Raw genomic sequence first — 24,348 nt, forward strand, 5'->3', positions numbered from 1 at the left:
ATAAAGAAAAGTTTACCAAAGACACAATAATATGCTGCTTCAGCTCCTCTATAATATGATGCCCGAACAATAACAGCAAACATTATTTCGGACTGTGATCACACGTCATTATGACCGCGAACCCTAGGAGAGATCAGAGCAACACGCTGCAAATGAACCCTGCCCAAATTACGACGTCATGATTTCTGTGCTGGCACTTGCGGAGATTGTCATCGCATAACGCAGTAGCGCACCCAGGATCTCTGCCACGGGGGGGGAAGGGGGGGGGGGGGAGCAAGCACTTTGAATAATATGCAATTTCCTTGCTTTAGCCACAGGAATCCAACAGCAAATAAAATGCCTAATAACTATAATAATAATGACACCAATAATGATGTTTCGTTCTTCAGCGTACTTTACTCAAAGTAATTTAATAGTGCATGAATAATTACAAGACAATGATAGAGTGTTTTTGTTAATCGGGAAAATTCCATCCACCTCCTGAATTGTAACGACAATGTGAACATAGCACTGAAGGTACACGTTGGACTGGTGAGGCTGGACGCGGGGGGGGGGGTTACAACACCCTAAACCCCCGCCCCCCGTCGGTGCGCCACTGGCGTAACGATGTCTACCAAGGCGAAAATGTGAGCCAAGTGGCACGCAAGGCGCTTTCGCGCGCCGGCACGCGCACGTGTAGTTTGGCCTTAGCTCGTTCCGTACCGCGCCGATTGGGCATCGTTAGCGCTCCATCGATGGTTTGAAACGCCGCTTTCGACACCTTCCTCGGCGCTCACGGACACACTGCGCATGCGCTATCAGACGTGAAGGAGGAGAACTATACTTTGTTTTCTAAGCAGTTCGCTTTTTTCCCCACGAGGCGGTGACTTTTAAACGCGCTGCGAAGATTCGCAAGCGTCAAAGGAGAACGAAAAAATGAAAAAATGGCCGCCCGCTATCGATGGTTTGAAACGCCGCTTTCAAGACCTTCCGCGCCGCTCACGGACACACTGCGCCATCGAACGTGAAAGAGGAGAAACTATATTTTTCTTTTCTAAGCAGTTCACTTTTTTTCAACCCGGCAGTGATTTTTAAACGCGCTCCGAAGTTTCGCGATCGTCAAAGCAGAACTCAAAAATGTCCGGCTCCCGAAACGGCGCGTGCGCTTCCAGAGATCGTAGTTATCGCAATTGCGCTGCCTCTGCGGTTGATCTTATCGATACATCGAATAGCAGCTAGTCAGAGGACGCTGACTTTTCAACGGACTTTGAACGAGTCTCAAAGCGACGACGACGCCAACCAGCCCAGAACATTCGCGGCCGCAGCCCGGCACGCCAACTGTGGTGCTTGCAATTGAATTTTTGTAGCGGAATAAGTGTTCAATTAATAAGTTTGACTTTTTTCGGAGATATTTCCTACTAGACGGCAATACATCTTGTATATCTCATAATTTGCGTACCATTCCTTTCTTAGTAGATACCAAGCGTGTCTTTACAAACTTTGTTCAATTTTAACACACAATCTTAATTTTAAGAATTTATATCTTTTATGACATAAATCTCGCCAATAAAACATTTATGCGTGAAAAATGCATTCCTTTTGCTTTCTGTTTATGTACATTAAATATTGAGTGCAGTAGTTCCTACAGAAAAAAGCAACTGCCGTAAAATACAAAAAACACCTATTTTCCTCATGGTAGGGAAACAGTTAAGGGGCATCTTATCTAGCTCCCTGGGCAGAGACCTCATTGTGCAGTTAAAAAGAAACGGGGAGAGCACTACCTATGCAACTGCTATATGGTGTGCCACCTGGTGTAATAATATGCAAATTCAATGCAAGTGACGCACGTATAGACGCTACGCGGTACGCATGTCACATAGTGTGTAAAGCCCCTTTAAGGGGAGACCCGGGTCTTGGACTAAAAATTTTGTAGAATCTTTATTCTTTGACTTATAGGGCTGAACACTTGTACATATATGTAATGTTATGTGCTTATTACGAATAAAAGGTCAATTTTCATTTATCTCTTTAGGGGTAAAATTTTATGCATGTTTCCTTTATCTTCCAGAAAGGTTTGCCAATTATGTGTTTTTTAGTTATCACTAAATAGGGTATCAGCGGCTTGTGTATGATTCAAGGAGTGCAACAAAACCAACCTTATTGGTCTGCCGCACCTAGAACACGAGTTACAAGGTATTGAATTAGTCACCAGAAAAACTTTTTCGAGTTTCAAGCTTTGAAGTCTCGCAACTTTTGTTCTAGGTAAGGCAGAGCAATAAGATTCATTTTGTTGCACTCCTTGAATCGTACAGAAACCATTAATACCCTGTTTAGTGATATCTAAGAAACACATAATTGACAAATCTTTCCAGAAGATAATTGAAGGAAACTTGCATAAGATTTGAAACAAAAGGACATATACGAAAACAGACCTTATATTGGAAATAAGCACATAACATTACATATATGTACAAGTTTTCAGCACTATACGTCAAAGAATAAAGATTCTCCAAAATTTTTAATCCAAGACCCAGGTCCCCCCTTAAGGGGTCATAGTGGTGGCGATATTCCAGCGTTTTGAGTGCGTTGGCTCGTGCCTCAAACACACTCCTACCAATGCTATTGTCGTAGAAGTCCTCCCGGTGGATCTCTCTCTTACAGGCCCTGTACAACTGCAGCGTAGACTAGGTGTCCATGGCCATTCACCACATACCTCTTTCTCATTGGCGCACCTCATTACTTACCCCTTGGCCGACGTCCGGGCGTTTTCCGCTTTCATAGAGAAAAAAAAAAACTAACTGTCTGCGCAGGTGTCGCAGAAGCTTCATCCACCTTGTTCTCAAGTCATTGACACTCATGTCGTCGAACACCTCGCGTGCCCACCGGGGCTTTTCCATCGCCCGCAGTCGACCATCACGAAATCTTGTTGCTCGCCTCGCATGCCTCAAAGCTTGACCAGCCAAGGTCTTCTCCCTGGACGGCCTCGTTGGCAACGCTCCTGATGCGACTTCATTAGCGAAGCCGCTAGCTTTGTGGTACACTGGTGTTACATGGAAATAGAACACTGAACTTACGCACACAAGTGAGGCACCGTCAGCACACACCGACGGATATTAACCAGAATGTCCCAGTTGCCAACCGTCCAGGCCCAGCACACAGGGTCGCTGACACAACACTTCCCCCCCTAGCCGACATAGTCCTTCAGGTAGCTCGGCCGTCGTCTGATGCACCAAGGACGGCCAGGCTGCTCGCGTGCCTCGGATAGTTTCACCAGGTGTGAGACAGGTGGCGATAAGGGTGACTCGGCCACTGGTTCCTCTGTGGTGTCAACACCATCAATTGGCAAATTTTGCTCCTCAGATTGGTCACGAGGCTCCGGAAGCAGTGGCTGCTGGTCAATGGTCTTATTTAGCAACACAATTAGAGGTTGATCCGAATATTCATTTCACTATCGGCTCGTTATCTGATCCACATGATGCTTCCAAAGACGACTGTCTATGGTAGGAGCCTTGTAAAACAGATGCAGTGATGTCACATACAATACCAGACAGCCATTTTGGGCCTTCCAGCTGCAGGCAATTTCGGATGAACACAGGATGTTGATATTCAAAGTACCACACCTTCTGGTTGCCTTGCTGCAATAGTTTTTCTTGTTTATCCACCATCTCCCTCAGCAGCTAGGTCTGGGTGCAGTTTACCCAGTGGTGGGGAGTCTTCTGCCCATCAGCATTTCAGCAGGACTCTTGCCTGTTGTCGAGTGTGGAATAAAATGTTGGCTTACAAGAAAACGAGCCAGTTTTGCGGCCATGTGCCCGCCACTCATGTGTCTTAGAACCTGCTTTGTCATTCCATTATTGTCATTGCATTGTTGTCATGCAGCCGTTACGCATTACTTGTCGTATCGTCATTGTGATGTCATCGTGGTCGTTTCATCGTCCTCATTCCTGGTTTGTCATCCGATTCTCGCCGTACCATTGTCGTCATGCTGTTGTGGTCATGCATTTATCACACCACTGTAATCATACGCTCGTCATTCCATTGTCGCACCATCATCTCACTGTGGTCGTTATACTACTGTCAGCATTTCAGAATCATCATTCCATTGTCATCATCACGTACTCGTCATACTGTCATCATTCCGACTTCATTCTTCGTCATTATGTTCATTCTTCATCATTCTATGATCACTGCGTCGATGTCATGCCGAATTCTGGTGAGCATGTCATAGCGAACTGGGCCAATCCCGGAGACTGTATTTAGCATATAGCCGACACAATGGAGATCTCAGAATAACCACTACAGATCGTGAATAAACGTATCTTCAGCAATACGGTGTGTCGCTAAACTGCTTGAATGCTGATCTAATCGCATTAACATTGAGTAATCATGATAATGGTTCTCCTGAAATTTTTATTTACTCATTTTGTACTTCAATCATTCAACTGCGCCATCAGAGGTTCATTTTGCAGTTGTATGTGGGGCCAATGCCATGCACCTCTGCCAGGCACCTAAGTCAGAAAAGATAAATTTTTCTCTTTCTGAATCCCAAAATGTTACAGCAAAGTAAGACCAGAATTGAATTCTGGCGTTTTACATGCCAAAACAACCACTTGATTATAAGGCACGCCGTTATGGGGGGACTCCTAATATTGACCACCTGAGGATCTTTTACATGCCCCCAATGCACGGGACAGGGGCGTTTTTGCATTTCACTTCCATCTAAATGCGGCCGCTGCGGCCGGGATTTGATCCCACGATCTCGTACTTAGGAGAGCAATACTATAGCTGTTAAGACGCTGCAGCAGGCGATGGTACGACCAGACAGTGTCCAAAAAGGTAGGCCATTTTATTTTTGATGTGTCTATTTCAGAAGCACAATACACAGTTCAGGGAATGTGTGGTTTTTTCCAAAGCAGAAATTTTAGCTTTATTCAGTGTCATTCGATTACTTTACATTCCTGAACAATTTGCTAAAAGTGCTTTGGCATGCAACCAACATAAACAGTAGAGAAAAAGTACTCCAAAATTTAGAACAATGGCGCTGTTGCCAGTAAACTGCAAATTGTTGTACTATTCCATATAAATGTACCAATGATAGTGCATTCGACAGCAGGCATAAAGATGTCGTACAGTATAGAACACTTATAACGTAACCTGGCTACAACGTGGCCTTTTCTGACTCCCGTTTACCCTCCCATAGAACTCCATGGTGTTACACATACGCATACCGCGCATACCGATTACAGTGCAGCCCCGCGAGATGAAGTACTGGTTATAATGGGGCTTTTGCGGGAAAATCCCACTGACAAGCACGGGAGCGGGCACGCTTCTCAACAAGGTGCGCCTGTCGATGGTAGAGGACAGCAACGGGGGCGATGCGGAGGAGCATGAGATGCGGAGCGAATGAAAAAAACAAACAAAAAAAGCAAAGTGCAGATATTGTGCGTGCAATGCTGTCAGTTTAAGCAGTGTTGCGCAAATTTAGATTGGAGCTATTAGGCTTTATGTGCACTTGTGAGTTTCTGCCGTTTGTACCAGTCTGCACACATACAAACTTGGTAGGCATTTGCAGTAGTTGCTGCGGCTGGTCGCCCGAGGAACCAAACTCCGCTTTGTACGCATTGCTGTCAGTTCAGCCCATGCACGTTATTGCGTGCATAGTCTGTATGTAATCATCTAGGGGTACGAACATATCAAGGGCGAGCGCCCTGCGACAGTATGCTGTCCAACACCCCCGTCGGCTAGGCCTAACCAGCGCGCCTCGTCGGCGACCAGAGTTGTGGTTTGGTGTCGAGCTAACGAAATGTGTTGCAATGGCTGTACGGCACATAGAAAGCGGAGAAACCACCTTGATAACGAAAGTGAGCGCACGGGCAACACTCGAATGGTGGCAACTTAGCCTGAGGTCGCCATGTTTTCAACACCATGTATACGTCAATCAGTGTGAGAAATCGGATGAGAGACTACTACGCCCGAGATTTCAGTCGCCGTCATTTATTTTAAAAAATTATTATTACTTTGCCTGCTTCATGTGAAAACCACGGGTGCATGAACATTAGCCTTTCAAAGTTCGTAAATTTAAACGGATGCAAAACTCCCAGTCGCACACTTCAATTCTCGGTTACACGCGGCTGCTTGGTCTACATGTTTTGCATATGTGCAGGCCTTGAAAACAGTTGTTTCGGTTATAGTGCAGATATACACGACTCACGCGACTTACATTATAAGTGGTCTACATTGTACATTGTTATGCTTGAGAAAGTTTATTCAGAGTATTATTTAAGCCAGAAAAACGTTTTGAAAGTTGGCTCCCTGCTTTAATTACCTTTACAGTGTCATTGATCAACAGTACATTTTCCCTGCAATGCCATGCGTTTTTCCTGCGCGAACACTGCAGGATGTGTAGGTTTCACTGCAATGCAACACAGTTCCTCCTACCGTGTTTTCCAAATAAGGATTAGTAAGAGCATATGGGGACACTTTGGCTACTGGTGCAGCAGAACACCATGCAGCACACTACACATGGCTGTAGATTCTTAATTCAAACTCTAATTCAACATAGCTGTTCAATTACTTTGCAGTACCACGGTGCTGTGTTCTCTTATGTCTTCTCAAGTAATCAGCCCGTGCAAAGGACTCAGTGCAGACGGTACAATGGTATGGTCGGTCACCAGTATGAATGCGCAGGTGTTGTTTCATGCTGGGCTTGCGTGCGAAGCTCCGAGGGCATGAAGAGCATTGAAATGGCTTCTCGCCCGAGTGGATGCGCAGGTGTGACTTCATGCCGGATTTGTGTGCGAAGCTCCACGGGCATGAAGGGCACTGAAATGGCTTCTCGCCTGTGTGGGTATGCAGATGTTCCTTTAATGTGGACTTGCGTGTGAAGCTCCGATGACATGAAGGGCATCGAAATGGCTTCTCACCTGTGTGGGTACACAGGTGCCTGTTCAGGTCAACCTTTCTTGAAAAGTCCCGAGGACATGAAGGGCATTTAAACAGATGCTTGCCAGTGTGGCTGAACAGGTGCCTGTTCAGGGTGTTCCTTTTTGAGAAGCTCATAGGGCACAAGTGGCAGTTAAACAGACACTTGCCAGTATGGACCTTGGTGTGTTCTCCTGGACGAAACAGTTTATCAGCCTCAAAGTCACAAAGACGACATCGGTGCAGGCATCCTTGCTGCGAGTTGTCACCTTTGGCAGTTGATGGAGAAATAGAAGGCCTTGATGCTGCACAAATAAAACAAAAGTACAAGTTATTATGAAATGCAAAAAAAAGAACACATACTAAAGTTAATATCAAGCATTTTATTTTTTTTTTTATTTGGGAGACTTGAGGGTGATTTCAAGTATGATGGAACAAAGGACGCCTAATGGTTCTTTTTTATTGACCTAAAATGGTGCACAATTTTGTTAAATTGTGTTTAATATCCTCTGAACTGACTAATGTTCAGTCGATAAGAACATATGGTCACAATTGTACTCGCTGCATACGCGCCAACTCTCCCGAGTTTTTCATTAACGAAATCTGCGTCGTTTTATGAAAAATAGGTTCAGTTCGCCGAAATGCCTTAACCCTTACCCACTTTCCGGCTGTTCTGGTCCGAAACTATTTTGCCAGTTTATAGCGGCGCGATGAAAACCATAAACTGTGGATGAAAAACTCATAGAATATTTATTTTTTCTTTTGCATTCTGCAGGCAACTTCTCTACCGATATTTAAGCAGCATGTGATACCGCCCGAAGCATTCTCCTGGATGCAGGCCAGGGCTGCTACTGCAGGTTTTGCAGAATAACACAGTTTCCCTCCTGCCTCTGTTTGTTTTTCGATCGCTACAAGCAGCACAGTCCTTGCTGCTTCGGCCTGGGAGCTTGTAGATGAAATGGATCCTTCGATCTAGCCTTTCCTCGCACTCCTTCTGCGCAGACAGGCCCTGCTTTTTGGCTCTAGCCCTCACGTCACCCACCAGCTGTTGGAAGAGGTTGCGGCGGTACTGCAGGTGTCGCTGTTCTTTCTCAGCATGATTCTGCAGCTGTGTGCATCTCAAAATAAAGCTATTGACAATGGAATAAGCTTTCATGAATGAATAAGCTTTCTCTATAAGCTTTCACTAAATGCGCCACTGTAAAACGCATGCAATGAAAAAGTGGTCATGCTTCTCAGCGAACCGCGCGAACATGCTGTTCCGCACACAAGTGAGAACGCTCTGGTATCCAGAAGCCTTGCTGAACATTGTGCTGCACCCTAGTGCAAAGAGAAGTAAACTTCAACAAAGTTTATTTATCCCTCAAGAGATGGCGCATCGTGTACACAAAGAATGCACACGAATTGCAGTGAGAAAAACTGCGAAATTTAACCCCCGAACCTCCTTGTCGGGTGATTCCCGACAGCGGACTGCTACGGCCGTGTTGCGTTGTCGGGCCCTGCCCGACAACGGACCGCAAAGGGTTAAAGGTGCTGAAGAAAGGGGCAGTGCCAGATGACAAAAAATGCATATAAAAACGTAATTGTGACAGTATCTGTGTTGCTGTTTCGTGGTAGAACTAGTCGACATATTAGTGGGGCACTTGCCTCAAGCAAGATTATTTGGAAGTTCCTGAAGCCGTAGAAGCCCTCAACAACAGTCACTTGCGAGTTTAAAGGTGAATTATTGTTAACAAAGTGTGTAAGCATTCCATAATAGGCATTTGCTCAGGGCACACTTACAGTGGTGGAACAGACAATTGCCTACTTGGAGCAGTTCTCGGAGAAGGAAGAATGCTGATTTGGAGCAGACTTTCCAACACTTGGAGCAGGTGATTTTGGCTCACTAAAATGTCTAGCAAGAACTAGTACTCAGAGCCATCCAATTCCGAAACGTGCAAATGAAAAAAAAAAAAAAACATTGAGAGAGCAGTACAGACTATAACAAGCTTGTAAGCTAGATTTTCTGACAATTTATTTCAAATGCAGAAACACCAATTCAACAGAAAAATATAGCACAAGCATAACATCATAGTTGTCTGCTTGAAAGGTTTAATACTCCTTTTTCTGCAAGGACTGAAAGTTTGCAAATGCTTCGGAAAGCTTTCTCTAGATTTCTTTAGAAGAGCCTGGCCACTCTGCACATGAGCAAAACACTTTTTGCCCGTGCCTCTTGAGATGAGAAGTTCAGCATTGCTCAACATCATCCAGTCTATCTGAACGGTGATAAACAATGCTTTCAGTTGCTACAACGCTGAATTCATCCATTAAAGAGGATAACCTGATGAGGTGGAATTACTTAAAGTTCCTTTGCAGTGCCTCATGGATGCAGCATAAGTTTCTACCCTCAGAAGGATTGGGTTAGGGCAGCCGAATTCCTTCAGCACAGATCTTCCAAGTGGAAGCTTGGAGTGCAGGTATCCAGCTGCCTCGATGTAAAAGCTCCTTGCGCCAACTCAAAACAGTTTCTTTTCATCCAGTGCCCAGTCCGATAGAGCAGCTTCAGTGTTGGAGCCAATTTCAATGTGTTCTTTCCAGTTTGATAACCGTTCAATACCAAGAAGCTTAAGTGCTTCCCCAGAATTTTCTTGGTAGACTTCCCTGCGTGAAAAATGGCCAAGGACCTTCTTGACCAAAACTTCCATTTCGGAAAAGAAGATGTGTAGCAGTGGCTCTGTCTTCTGGAACAGGGTCAAAAACCCAACAAACAACTCTGTAGAGTTACGCAAGAAAAGTGCCTTGGCCAGAAAAGTTCCATCTGTGAGAAACACTTTCAGGCGGTTATACAGTACACCACCATAGCGAGCATTTTGATCGCACAGTGCCACTTCTTTCACTTCTGGTAGCTGTTGAATCAGATGGTCAAGAGCCAGGCCAAGTGTCAGCCAATGTGAGCCAACGTGCCGAAGGAAAACATTCTCAGACCGGTTTAGGGCATTCTAGTTGGTTTTAGAACACTCACTTTGCGATACAGTTTGTGGGGTCTCACATGTGCTCTTGGGACAAAGGAACGACAACGCAGTAGTGCAGACAATCAAAAGGGCATACATACTAGCCGAATTACAACCAATTGAACATTCACACGGGCGCGCGACAAATCAAGGAAGTCCGACTCACCGCGACCCGATAGCGAGCGAATACGTTCGCCCCATGCTATGACACCATCGCCTAGTCGTTCACGTGTACAGTCACGCGAACGGTGGCGCGCTCGATTGATCCGTGTTCGTCCATACCGGTGTCCCGCTCTTAGCCTCGCGTGACGGTCGCGCGAAGCGGGCCGGCGCACGCGCGAAGCGTTCGTGCGTGTTGGCCGCCGATCCCCAGCCAAAGAGAGAGCGCCTCCGACCTTTTTCCCCCAAGTGACCCCGCCGTTCGGTGGCGCCAGCATCGCGACACTAGCGCAGCATCGCGACACTAGCGCCATCTCTCGCAACGCGCCGCAACCACCGCCGGGCTTAGCCACGCAGAGAAGCCGGACTACAGGAGACATGCCGGGAAAACAACATCATGGGACGCGTGAGAATCGCGCATCCCCACAAGTTTCTGAAGTAATAGTTATCTACCAGTGCTGCTTCTACATCACTGCCAACTGCAGCCAGTGCATGTCTAAAAGCATTGCGCACTCTATGCAGTGAACACTCCCTAATATCAACAATGTTGGGGCTCATATGTTCTATTGTTTTATTTGTTTTTAGGCTTTTCATGACATTAGGCCCGTCGTTGTACAGCACAACTTGTCTCTGGGAAGATCTTAAATCACTTCCCTCACAGCAATAAGTATAACGTCTGAAGTTGCACGCCTGAAGTTGAAATGATTGCAAATGTTCAACAACTCTTCTTTGTTGCCCAGAAAAGTATCTCATGAGCACATCAAGCACTGTTCCAGAATTGGCGTCTTGTCAATCTTAATTGTGAAAAAAAACTTCAGGTCCATTCAACTCCTTGACTACAATGACCTTCAAACAGGGACCAAATCCATCACAAACTATGCAAGAAACTTTTTTTCTTCCAAATGCGAAGTTCTTGGAAATCTCCGAGTCAAGGAACATAAGCAAAAAAATTGCAGAGGCCGTGTCTACCGAACAGTAAGGTATACTGTACAGCACAGTGCCAAGGACAAAGTAGGCATCTGCTGCTGCAGCTTAAGCGATATCAAGCAATGGAGCTTTTTCACTGAAACACGCAGCGAGCAAAGCTTGCGAGGTAGCTGGTCGCTTCAATGTTTCGCCAAATTTCCATGTGGTGCTTGGCATGTTGTTGTATGGCACTGCTGCCATGGTTAGAGCTGTTGATTGTGGAGTTGCAAAAAATGCAGTACACTTTTTCTTCACTGCAGCCTCTTCTGCACCAAATAGAGATCTTGTCCGCATTACTTTCAGTTTCCACCAGCCAGCCTGGATTATAAGCGCTATGGCACCCTACAGGGATACAAATTGAGGGCATTAAAAAGTAGATGAATGAGAACACAGAGTGAATAAAGCTAAGCAAAGGTGACCGGTTCAGTTTTGAAAGGAAGCTTTCTATAAAAGTTGAACAGTGGTACAGCCAGGCATATTAAAGCGCAGAGCCATGCTTTTGCTGCGTGGCCTAGTAGGATGACAATCTGCAGCTGAGCAGGATGATGATGGCCACAAGCAGACCTTCTTACACCAACCACCAGCACCTTAAATCGCTTAAACTCATTGACCGCAAATGTTACAAGCGTCGCACTTCAATATAAAGTGGCGGAAAAAAAAATAGAATGCTATTAGTGTTTTATTAAAAGCATATTTGATTGCAAATATGTATCACGGCAGGCATAACAAATGCAGGCACAGTCCATATGGCAGGCATTACCAAATCCTGACAGGGAGCTTACCATTCTCGTTGAAAAGTGTACAATCATTGCACTCTACCGGTGCTAACATATGGGGCAGAAACTTGGAAGTTATCAAAAAAGCTCAAGAACAAGTTAAGGACTGCACAAAGAGCGATGCAACGAAAAATGTTAGGCCTAAAGTTAAGAGACAGGAAGAGAGCTCTGTGGATCAGAGAGCAACCAGGGATAGCCAATATTTTAGTTGACATTAGGAAAAAAAATCGAGCTGGGCAGGCCATGTAATGCATAGGATGGATAACTGGTGGACCATTAGAGTTAGAGAATGGATACCGAGAGAAGGGAAGCACAGTCGAGGATGGCAGAAACCTAAGTGAGGTGATGAAGTTTGAAAATTAGAGTTAGAGGTGCAAGTCAGAATCAGCGCAAGACAGGGGTAATTAGAGATGACAGGAAGAGGCCTTCGTCCTGCAGTGGGCATAAATATATAGGCTGATGACGATGATGTATCACGGTTATCGGGATTAGGTGATTTTCAGCGATTTCAGGCGAGATAAGTACACAAGCTAGCAGGCATGACTATTTTGATTCTCACTCCCAGCTTACAGTCATTGATCAAAATGAGCTCACATTGATTGGGTTGTGTCGTAAGATCCAAAGCCTAATCCGCTGTACTACTCCTTTGCGTAGGCTCCCAGCAGTGGGCCTCTTTGATTATCCGTTCCCGACAGTCCTGGACTGCCCGAGACAGTGGTTTCAGCCGATGAGCGTTGCATATGCAGTCTTTCGGACAGTCCGGGACTGTCAGAGACAGATAATCGAAGAGGCCCAGTATCCCAGCCAGCGTTATGCGAGCACATTGTAAAAGCTGACACAATGCAAACGCAAAAAGCTAGTTGCAGCTCCGTGAAGGGGGCCAGATGCACGCTTACTTTTCACACTTTTGTCACGTGGTAATTCTGACCAGAAACTACTCGCCTTTCAATTTTGACGGCAACATTTCGGTCACATTTGCGAGGGTGGCTTACAGCAGTGGACGACAGTTTCGAAAAACAACACCTAGTAAACTTTCTAGACACACAATAGAGAGGATGGCTAGTCAGTAAGATACTACAGTCATTCACGCCCATCATGCTCAAACAGGAAACAGAACATCAGAAATGCCCAAGCACCACCTCAAGGAGAATGACGGTGCAACAATCCTGGTTCCCGGTATCGTTCCCGGTAGAAGTTGTGTTTATTTCCAGCTTTAGCCCAGGGTCTTTTTGGAGAAGACATGGAGCTATTATTTAAAGAAACCAGCTTTTGGAGCAGCATAGAGCAGGTTGTTCCTTTTGGTGCAGCTTGGCGCAATTGGCACAGCAGTTCCACCACTGCACTTAAAAGCGCGATGAGGAAGTGTCATGAGGTTTTGTTGGAAATGTGAATAACACAGAATCACACATGCTGCTTGCGGTGTTAGTAGGAATCCCAATGTTAAATTGGTAGAAAAAAACGGTTCGCTTTGCGGTGGCAATGCGGTACTAAGGCTGAATTATTACCAGGTCACCACAGAGCACAATACATAAGTCGGTTGTTATTGAGTGCTCCATACCTATTGCTTAAAACCACTTCCTTTATATTGTATAGGAACCTGCACTTTATTCTAAGAGTATTACAATTCAAGGAAAGTTCACGCTTACAAGCATCGCTACATATGCGGCAACGAGTAGAACAGCAGAAGTGCGGCAGCTCTCAATTCATGGCAGTGCACATAACGCTGCTTCCCACGCTAGTTCGCAGGAATCTAAGTTCTGATCGCGCATGCGAGCTAATGTTATTTGCTTCTGCTCGCTCACATTTTCAAGAGACAACATGCTTCCAAACGACAACACGCTGAACTGTACCACGTGTGCAAAAGTACAGTTCACCGTTTTGAGTGTCATTTCAAGTTCAAAAGGTTGGCTTGGCGAAAAAAAAAAAAAAAAAAACTTGGCTTAACTTGTATATGACCAAGGGAGCTGGACAGGGAGAACAGGATGTAGCAGTTATTTCTCAAATAATGCAGCAGTTCAGGAGCCATAAACTGCATGAACATGACCTTAACAAACAAAAGATTATGTGCTACGGCCACACTCATCATATGCTTCTCACCAAAGCCCTTGTACGATCGCTATCACATACACCTCTTACTGTTTCAAACATGGGGATTGAGAATTACAAACACAACTTCAGATAGAAATATTCTGATAAAGAATGCTCCACTACATTTACCGCACCACCACTGCAGTATTGGACACCGAGTTTGGTGAGCTTTCCGTTGGGAAAACGAAAAAATGGGTACCATAAATACTGGTTGTCGGTCCTGTTCATAAAATGTTAGCTCTCACCTCTGCCCCCCCCCCCCCCCCCCTTGTTGTAACAGCATAATTTTTATGCATTTCAATGTTCACGAGTTGGCAGGTATTTATTTCCCTGAAGGACCAGAATGCCGTGAGCTTACTGCAGACACATTTAGAATTCTAGTTTCAGTTCTTTTGTCTCTATCCGGCATACCACGATGGCTAGATATTTAGGGCTGCTCACTTTCAGGTTTTATACATAATTTTTAATTCGGGAGGTAAAAATCGGGCGCTATTTTGGTGAGAAATCAGTTTTTTTGTGGCACCATTCCGAAATTCAGGTTTTTTGGGTTAAATTTACAAATGTACTAAGTAATACATTACATATGAGTTTTTTGTTTTTTTCATCAGACGGTATCACCAGCTCCATCACCGTGGTAAAACCACGGTATCACCAGCTCCAGGGATCTGTTTCAAGCTGGTTCTCGATGGGACAATAGGGTTTTCTAGCAAATACTCCGAAGATCGCCGTTTGTTTGGAAATTAATAAGTAATAACGACAGTAAGGAGCATTGATAACTTCTAGGGAATGAAACATTTTATTCACCAAAAGCTGGTCGTCGATTTTTCAAATATCTTGGCTGACATACGATATCTGCATGCACAACATGTCGATCTCCATCCGAGATCTGTCCGATCTTTGAACGCATGTCAGCTGAGAGAAAGTTTTCCATTAGCTAGGTGCACCAATGTTAGAGCAGAATTAGCCAGCCTGGGGTAGCGAGCAGTATAGTAATGCCAATGCTCAAAGAGCTGGACAGCTGCGTTAGTGAGGCTTGTTTCCAGCAAGTACTGGTTAAACTCGTGAAGTGAATTCATGTCGTCAGTTACGGAAACGAAGAGAGGTCATAGTCATCAAATGACTGGCTCTGTTGCACTCTAAACCAACCGCAAACTCCGTGCACAGTAAAAAAATAGGTTTGTATGTGATTTTGTGATTCGGGGAGAAATTGGGTATAATTAGATTCTCCTGAAACATGTTCAAGGTGTAAAAATTAGGCAGAATCGGGTCTTACCCAAAAATGAACAACCCTATAAATATTCCATGACAGTGCCCCCTTTCAACTCAATGCGCTTCACCGCAATACTTTGTGCATGTTTCACTGCATAACACGACTCTATTGCAGCAAAGCTGAATGAAGGAAACCGTCGATTTTGCACCCAATTTAGACCCATGCAGGCCCCAAAATAAATGTATCCCTATGCTCAGTAGATCTGGCACAGTGTGCGTGGTTCTTGGTAGGTTTTCACTGTTTCACACTTCTTCGGGTGCTTCACCAACTGCTTTGTGCATGCTTTCTCGAATATGCTTGTGCAGCACCTGGCTTGTGCAACTTCGGTCGCTGATTGCAAACTTCGGTCACTTGTAACTCACGGGTCACTTGTTGCAACATGTCGGATGCTTTTGGCAACGTACTGGCCGGCTGCATTGCTACATTTACGTGACCGCTGCCTTAAAAGGCAATGTAGGATGCGGGAGCATTACAGAATGTCAATACTGACGCAGAAATAAACACTTGCCATAATCAGTAAAAAAATTTATTTTTTTAATTATCAATCTTTTCCTGATTTTGGGGAGTTTATTTCTGCTTCAGACTGTATCCTCCTCGCCAGACTGTAGCGGGCACGCATACTCGATTGGTCTTGCGGTGAGCCTTTGCCCGTAAGCGCCGTGACTGTCGCACTGTGCTGCATCTTGGGTAATAATAATATAGTAAACCCTTGTCTGTTGGCGAACTGACTCCAGAGTCTTCTCTGCGCCGTGTCAGAGAGTTGACGAACCGTGCCGTAGCGCCTCTGTGCATTGTGGAGTGGAGGAGCTTCGTGCCCTTCTTTCTGGGGTTTTACGTGCCAAAACCAGTTGTGATAATGAGGCACGTCGTAGTGGAGGGCTCCTGATTAATTTTGACCACCTAGGGTTCTTTAATTTGCAGTACAACGCAAGCACATGGGCGTTTCTGCATTTCGCCTCCATCGAATGCGGCTGCCGCGGCCGGAATTCGATCCCGCAATCTCGTGCTGAGCAGCGCAACATCTTAGCTGACTGAGCCACCGCAGCGGGTAGCATCATGCCCTTTCCTGACCATCACTCGTAGCGTGAGCCTTGTGCAAACCGATCTCCATAGGTGCTATTGATGGGAGACCATCAAAACAAGTGTACAGCCAGCAGTCACCTCATCAGTCCTACATGTTGGCTGCAATGATCACTGGCCTGCACCTCCAATGCCCAGTGTGTGCTGCTCATTGCCAAATGACAGTGTTGCACGTGCCTAATCCTGCTTAGTCATGATCAATAATGTGCTGTAGGATGTCGTGACTCAAGGCTACCCCAGAAGAAGAATCCTGACAGTTCCCGCGCAGTTTTCGCCTCCCTCAATGAATAAACATACTGATAAAATAAAGTATGTTTTGTAGTTGCCTCCATTAAAAAAATTGTTTTGTCAATTTTATTCACCTTAAACATGGGGGTTGATTTACATGCTGTATTGATCTATATTTAAGTTTTTACTCTAATACACTGACTTAGGCATAACTAAGAGACTCACTGGGTTTAACGTTATCATAAAGCAACACAAGGGCTACAACAGACACCAGGGCAAGAGGGCTCTGGATTAAGCTCTACCAACTAAGGTGCTTCAATGTGCTCAGTAGAGCAGTATTTTTGCATTTTGCCCCAATCAGAATGCAGACAAGAACTGCAAACCAGCTCATTTGTCCTCAGCCGTAGAATGTCACACACTTGAGCAGGTCATACCAAAGTAGGTCGACTTTGCCATTTACTACAAACTCACACAAGCAAGTAAAAATAAGAGAAATGCCGGTCATTGCCCACCTGAGGTGGAGCTTGACTGATCCACAGTCTCTACAGTCTGCACGCTCCTCGACTGGCTGCCTGCTTTGAAGGAGCACCCGACGGACTTGTCAGTCAGAGGCAAGCTGCACTGTGTGCCAACCTCGACCTGACCGACAACCTTGGAAGAGGCGGGGCATGCCGCTTTGGCAAGAGTGATGCATTCACCAAGGCTCATGGCATTTGTGAGGCCTGCAGAAAATAATTGGAGTGATTGCAGTCCTGTTACAGCATCGAGAACAAGAGGTAAATACAACAACAAAAAAGATGCAGGGGCAGATTACAATGCATAGCCATGGAACACAATATAACCCTTTCGGTTAAAGGGAAACTGAGACATCCACCCAAATGTAGCAATTTGCTACAATGGAAACCCAACCGGATTTCCGCTGAACTATAACATCAAACCCTTTCGGTTCAGTATTCCTAAAGCGCTATAGGCTACAATCCACATAAAATACCTGAAAGCAGGGCAACCTTTTTCTGTGCAAGGTTTATGACAGCAGAACATATCTCAGATTTGTTTTTCATCTCATACATTTTAACGCTATTTGTGGAGTCCAACATTAGCAAAGTGATTGCAAGATCCTAAGGCCATCGCTATCGGCCTATTTAATGTCCACTGCAGAATCTCCAATTGCCCTGTCTTGTGCATACCATCCCCCCTACGCTTGCAAATTTTATACTTGACTTGGAATGGAGTCCTGGTTGAGTGATGAAATGCCTGATAATGAAATGTTTCCGGTAGGCTATACGTACTACCGTAAAGATAGGAATGCTCATGGTGGAAGTGTACTTATTCTAGTGAAAAGTGACATTGTATCTTTTAAACTTCATGTTAACGTCGGGATATGCAAGTCTGTCTGGTCTCAACTAGAATTGGCAAACAAGAGATTATTGACTGTGTGCAGCTGTTATCGGGCACCTGATTCGCCAGTGGGCGTGACGTCGCAGCTAGCAAGCGCCACTGATGCAATCCAATCGGACTTCCTGATTATCGGAGGGGACTTCAATTTACTAAATATTCAATGGAATGAGGATGCAACTGCCCTCTCGGCTTCTGGTGCTTCTGCTCAAGGAATGAATATTGTCGGTCTGCATGCACTGCATCAGATGGTACTGCAACCAATACGTGGAAATAATATTATGGATTTATTCCTTACAAACCAACCTAGTTTCGTAAGGGCTACGTCTGTCATACCTGGGATTAGCGATCATGACGCCGCGTTGTGCGAAATGAATATACATTACATTAAAATAATGTGCGACCAAAAGAGCGTATACAACTATAATAAAGTTAATGTTGAAAAAATCAACAAATCGCTGGATAATTACTGTGTAGTTTTCGAAACTCTTGCTGAACATGAGAGCATTTGATGGTTTATGGATCGTTTTGAAAAATAATATGATTGAGTTGCGAGATGCATTTGTTCTATGTTGGTAGCTAACGGCAAGGAAAGCAAAAAGTAAGCTGTGGTTTACGAAAGAATTGCACAGACTTGCGCAAAAACGGCCGAGAAGTTATCGTGCTTTTTGTGTTAATTTGACCGACGTTAATAAGAGATGACTAAAAAATCTAACACAAGAAGTTAAAACATGTACCCCATAAAGCAAAAGCAGGTTACACTGAATTTTTACAGTCCTGTCTCAAAGATAAACCAAAAGAGTTTTGGAAACATGTTAAAAGAAACGGTAAAGACAGCGTGTCTATCCCATTGCTTCTTTTAGGTGATGACGTATTCCATGACGACATTGATAAAGCTGAGTGCCTTAATTGGTATTTCAGTTCTGTTTTTACGCCACTGATAGCCCCTGGAGACGGTCGTCACCAGTTAGACCTTCCAATTCATAAATCTGGCCCACGGAGTGATGTTTCTAATAACCGACCAATATCCCTCACTTGTGTAGCATGCAAAATACCCGAACCTGCATTATATACTAGTATGGTTGAACACATAACTAAGTATTCAGTATTTGTGCCACGGCAACATGGGTTTCGCCAGGGATTCTCATGAACTACACAATTTACCAAATTTGTGCATGACATAGCGTACGCGTTAGGCAAACGAAAAACAATAGATTGCATTTTTTTAGATTTGAAGAAGGCATTCTACACTGTACCACACAGCTTACTTCTGGAAAAAATGACCGCGTATGGCAATAATTATCAAGTCATTTCATGGATCGCCGATTACTTGACATTGCGCCAGCAGTTCGTTATTGTTAATGGTCAGCGCAGGTAACGTCGGGCGTCCTCCAAGGCTCGGTGTTAGGACCGCTTTCATTCCGAATAGATATAAATGACATAACTAAAGGTATAGAATCTCAACATACGGATGTTTGTGGATGATTGCATTTTGTACTAGGAAGCTGGTGTTGCACAGTACAAGCTTTTTAATCAAGGAGACTTGGATAAAATTAGCGACTGGTTGGCACATGCAGTTGAACCTAAATATGACAGTTTACATGGAATTCACTCGTAAAAAGCTACACTCTCAAACTTCATATTCCATTAACCATGTTACTATAATTAAGGCTACAGAATACAAATATTTTGGAAATTATTTTATGTCTAATTTAAATTGGCAGCGACACGTAAACTATCTAACAAGCAAGACAGGGCAGTCAATCCTTTGCCGGAATGCCAAGAGCTTTAATATGTCAACTAAAGAAGTGCTTTATAAAACATACGCGCGTTCTGTTCTTGATTATGCGCGTGTTGTTTAGGACCCCCCAACAGTGCGCAACAGAGCAAAGCTTGAACGGGTCAGGAATTTAGCTGTTCAATTTGCTTCTAGACGTTATGAGAAACTTCCGTCCTATGCCCATGAGAGAATTATTGCAATGGGACACGCTAGATTATCGACGAAGCAGACTTCGATTGAAGTTCTTTCTCAATATCTATCATGGAAAAGTTGGTATTAACAGGCAATTTTACATAAAGGAACCCAATTATAATTCACATAGAGTTGACCACGAGTATTAGGTATTGGAATTCGCATGCAGAACAGAGTTATTCCACGTCTTTTTTTCCTAAGACAATGGGTGAATGGAATCTATTAGATAAGTCTGTAGCATCGTCTAATGAAATCTTTTTCGCACTTGTCAAATAATTCTTTCTGAATTTCAGTCATTGAGCATTCGTGCTGCTCCCTAGGATCGCTCTGTATTTATTAGGTTTTCTCGCGATTTATTTTTGTTTATAGCTGTTGGTCTACAGTAAGCTTTTCATTGCGCATTAATTTATATTTGCTTGTTATATTGGTTAGTTTATTGTAAGTTTAATGATGTACACATTTTGCTAAAGCACTAAGTAAGCGCCATGCCGGGATTGAATTGGGCCGAAGTCGACGCTGCCACCGTCGCATGCTTCAGCACCGAGTTTCTGCAAACTGAGCTCATTCGCCGCAGAATCGACGCTACCGGGTCAAGACACGACCTGATTCAACGTTTGACAGCGTGCCTAGAGGAAGCTCGTGCAGCGATTCCGAAACAAGCACCGAGACCGGCCTTCGCGCCAGTTTCCTCGACCAGCGTGCAGTTCCCTGTCTCGCACCTTACTCCGACAGTTTGTCAAGCAATACCAGGTGCAACGTCGCAAGTGTATGCGCCCACCTCGTACGTCTCACCGCCACCGTGGTCCTACCCCGCGCAGCCGCTTGTTAGCGACGCCGCAGCCATGCCTGCGCATGAAGTATTTTCGCCGCCACAGGAACCACAGCCTTTTGTAACAACACCGAGCTTTGTAACGGCTCCACGGTACCCCCAGCCGCCATTTGGAGTGCCATTTTCGCCAATGTCACCGCAGTACCAGGCCCCTTCCTTGCCACAGCTGCAAGTGACAACCATGCCCGACTTGTCGTCTACCCTGCCATTGTTCGAGGACTGCCACAAGCAAAGTGCGCGTTTGTGGATTCAGGAGATTCAACGAACACAGCAGCTAACTTCGTGGTCGCCAGAAACAACCCGCCTCATCGCAGCAAGCAAGTTGAGAGGCACTGCGAAAAACTGGCACCTGACTCTTGGCGCGCAGTTCCCGACTTGGGATACGTGGCGTAAAGCTTTCCTGGACGCATTCGCCGACGAGCTGACTCTACTGCAATGGCAGCAGCAAATTATGTCCCAAGTACAGTCCAGCTCTCAGTCACTTCGCGACTATGCCTATGCAAAGCTTCGAGTAATCGAGAAATGTCCAGCGCCACTGACGGAGCCTCAGAAGGTGGAATATCTCCTGCACGGCATTCAGTGCGCGGGAACCGCAACAAGCATAGCAGCCCAACGCCCATCGTCAGTATCCAGCTTCATTGATATATGCACCCAGCTTGACAGGGCTATGCAACATATGCAGATCGCAAGGAACTGGGCTGATCGTCCTGAGCAGACTCTTCGCAGTCAAAATAACGGGACTGCACCTACCAGACAAGTCTCTTCTGCGTCGTTAATGCCTTCAACGGCACCTCCAACAGTCAGCAGTTTCAATAAAAGCCTTGTGCCCCTGTCCCGCCCTGCCAGTCTTCCACATAGCCGTCGCATAGCAGATCTACCGCCTGCTGAACAGGAAGCTCGGTACTCGGCTCTGTCACAGCGTTATGGTGTCCCTGCGTTTCGCCCGGGACAGTCATTTAGCGAAGCTGTTTGCTTCAAGTGTCGCGAAAAGGGCCACCTAGCACCAAAGTGCCCAACAAAGCAAGAGACTGTCACACAGCAGCCAGCCACAGCTTCATCACTTCATGCAGCAGCCCCTGCGCTGCACACAAGCCCTTTGGAAGACGTCCATGGCTCCCATCTGGAGAGTTCATTCTTTACAGCTGACATTGCACTCTTGGGCCCCTACGACGCCTTCCCGGACACAGGGTCCAAGATAACTATAGTGACCAAGTCTGCCATCAAGAATCTTCCATTGATGCCCTGGACACGCGAGCCCTTAGCGGTTGTTGGTGGATCAAGTGTGCATCCCGAAGGCACAGTCTGCCTGAAAATTACAGTGGGCCCCATAACAGCTGTAGTGGAAGCCGCTGTGATCAGCAATAATGTCTTGCCAGTTATACTGAGTGAAGATTGGTTTCGTGCCAGCAATACAAGACTTGTGTTTGAGCCTCCAAATCCAGCTGAAATCCACCATCTGGCCTCTGGTACAGTCATTCATGCACACCAGAAGCTGTATCCACGTGCCTCATGCGCAGTAATTCTTCGGCAGTCTTTCCTAGCTCAAAGTACTGAAGTGCCATGTTCAGACGGTCTCCAGGAAGCACCTCTCCCAGGAATGGAGCCCATTTGGAAGCCTTTGTGCAAAAGCCTGCCAGAACAAGCCACTGTTGCTCAAGAAGGTACAGTAGCCATAACCATTCATCCTGACCTTCCTCCCGCTTTTGTTGCAAAGGACCTATCAGAGATACAACAAGCAGCTCTGGCTACGGCCCTTTCGGATCATCATCGCACATTTGTACACCCTTTGGTCCATGCTGATGATATTATGCAAGACGCCGCCGGAGCATCATACTTTGCATGTCTGGACCTGAAATCTGCCTACTGGCAAGTCAGCCTGTGTCCTGCAGATTATGTCAAGACAGCCTTCATCACACACAGTGGGACATACATGTATGCCCTTTGGACTCAAAAATGCACCTTCAACATTTCAACATGCCATGCAGCTTGTCCTGCAAGACCTTCAACCTCCTATAAGGTTGGACATCAGAGTCTACTTGGACGACATCCTCGTGTTTGCATCCACCTTTGAAGACATCTCGCTCGGCGTTACGTAGGTCAGAAACTGCATCTGCTTTTCAGCTGAACGAGCAGCACCCAGTCAGACAGCGCAGACTGCCCACCCATCTTCAGGTCTATGAAGTGGACTTTTGAAAGTGTTGTGCTTGTGCCTGTTGCAATTTCTTTAGAGTTTGTCGTTGCCTTTAGAGTTTGTCATCGCAATTTTGACTTTAATACATGTAGAACATTTATTGCCTTGCCTCGTCTGTTGATATTTGACTGTCGTATGCCTGTGTTTTCCTGCCTCGCCATTCATGCTTAGTATTGCCATACATTGCCTGTTGTCCATGTCTCGCGTTTTCTCCCCTTTGCCCAGCCTTACTTCACAATTGTAATCAAAGAGGACTTTGATCATAAAAGTGGGGCCGGATGTGAGGGGCCTCCGAGACTCCCACGTCCACTTCGCCAGCCGCCCGACAGATGGCAGCACCTGTCTGGCGTTCTCCCCGCTTTCCCGCGTTTAGCTTGGAGAGAGACCTGAGAGAGTCCGCCCCGCTGCCATGTAGGACTGTTGTGTTGAGTCGTGCTGGCGCGTGCTATCCCTTGTATTGTTGAGACGTCGACCTGCGTCGACGTTACTGCCTTCGTGTCAAGCCTCAAGCATCTCGCCCCAGCCTCGCCCTCACACTAATACACTCTAATACGTCCCCTGGTAATGCGACGAACCGCATTTTACGACGAATTGGTTTGGTCCCGGCAAAACCCCCAAATATTAAAAACCTCGATTATACGATGCAATTTGACGCCAACCCCGCCTCGTATGACGCCTCTCCGGTACCGTCCGAGGGGAAAATATATGGTTGATCTCTCTTTCATAGGAATCGGTGGAAACGAAAGTGAAACGTGTCTTCACAGAAGCATGTCTGCATCGTGAACTCACAATCCGCTGCAGCGAAAGGCGCACGACTTGCGGGTCGGCGACCATGTTGCAAGTTGGCCTGGCGCACGGCGTCCTGCTGCCGAGTCACTTCAGCAAAGGTTCGAGCATTTTGGTCCGTAGTGTCTTGGGCAGCCAGTTGAGCTTCGGGAATGCGAGTGGCAGAGTTCGCCGCGAACGCGCGCAGGCGTTCTGCTTCACGCTGGAGTGTCTCTTGCCGGAGTTTCGCCCGCCGACGTCGTTGCCTTTCTGCGGCGGTTAGCGCAGCAGTTTTCTTCATCGGTGGCATCAAAGTCCCATCGCAAGAGAAGCTGTAGGCAGCGTGTAAGCACTGCTGCTGATGCATGTTGACCGTAGTGTCTTGAGCAGCCAGTTGAGCTTCAGGTATGCGAGTGGCAGAGTTGACAGCGTGCGCCGCGAACGCGCTCAGCAGGCGTTCTGCTTCACACTGGCGGGTCTCTCGCCGGCCTAAAGCAAGTTTCGCTCGCCAACGTCGTTGCCTTTCTGCGCCGGTTAGCGCAGCAGTCCATCAGTTTTATGGTGCCGTCGCAAGCGAAGCAGGGTGGGAGCACAGAACACGCGGGAGTAGCTAACGTCCGAGCGAGCACACTTCGAGAGTTCAAAACGCAAGTGGATTCTCCCACAGAACACCCATAATCAGCGCTGGCCTGATTCTCCTACCAACGCCTCCTATTTTTCTATCTTTCTCCATGCATCA

At 45.9% G+C, this 24,348-nt stretch overlaps 1 protein-coding gene across 1 annotated transcript; it reads right to left on the reverse strand.

Moving 5' to 3' along the window:
• Nucleotides 1-4,806: 4,806 nt before the first annotated feature.
• Nucleotides 4,807-24,332, reverse strand: LOC119453841 (zinc finger protein 425). Its single transcript, XM_049666879.1, has 3 exons — nucleotides 23,634-24,332; nucleotides 16,970-17,179; nucleotides 4,807-7,205 (listed from the first exon to the last, which is right to left on the reverse strand). The coding sequence occupies exons 1-3, from the start codon at nucleotides 23,974-23,976 to the stop codon at nucleotides 6,550-6,552; spliced, it is 1,209 nt and encodes a 402-aa protein (XP_049522836.1). The 5' UTR covers nucleotides 23,977-24,332; the 3' UTR covers nucleotides 4,807-6,549.
• Between the last annotated feature and the right edge of the window lie 16 nt (nucleotides 24,333-24,348).

The sequence above is a fragment of the Dermacentor silvarum genome, chromosome 5, assembly GCF_013339745.2.
Source record: "Dermacentor silvarum isolate Dsil-2018 chromosome 5, BIME_Dsil_1.4, whole genome shotgun sequence".
Classification (NCBI taxonomy): domain Eukaryota; kingdom Metazoa; phylum Arthropoda; class Arachnida; order Ixodida; family Ixodidae; genus Dermacentor; species Dermacentor silvarum.

What these genes read in the sequence shown, in the direction of transcription:
- LOC119453841 (XM_049666879.1), bottom strand. Translation starts at nt 23,976, where the DNA reads ATGCATCAGCAGCAGTGCTTACACGCTGCCTACAGCTTCTCTTGCGAT. An exon ending in GCCTTTCGCTGCAGCGGATT is followed by an intron (nt 17,180 to 23,633) that starts GTGAGTTCACGA and finishes TATTTTCTGCAG; the next exon opens with GCCTCACAAATGCCATGAGC. An exon ending in TCAGTCAAGCTCCACCTCAG is followed by an intron (nt 7,206 to 16,969) that starts GTGGGCAATGAC and finishes TTATTTGTGCAG; the next exon opens with CATCAAGGCCTTCTATTTCT.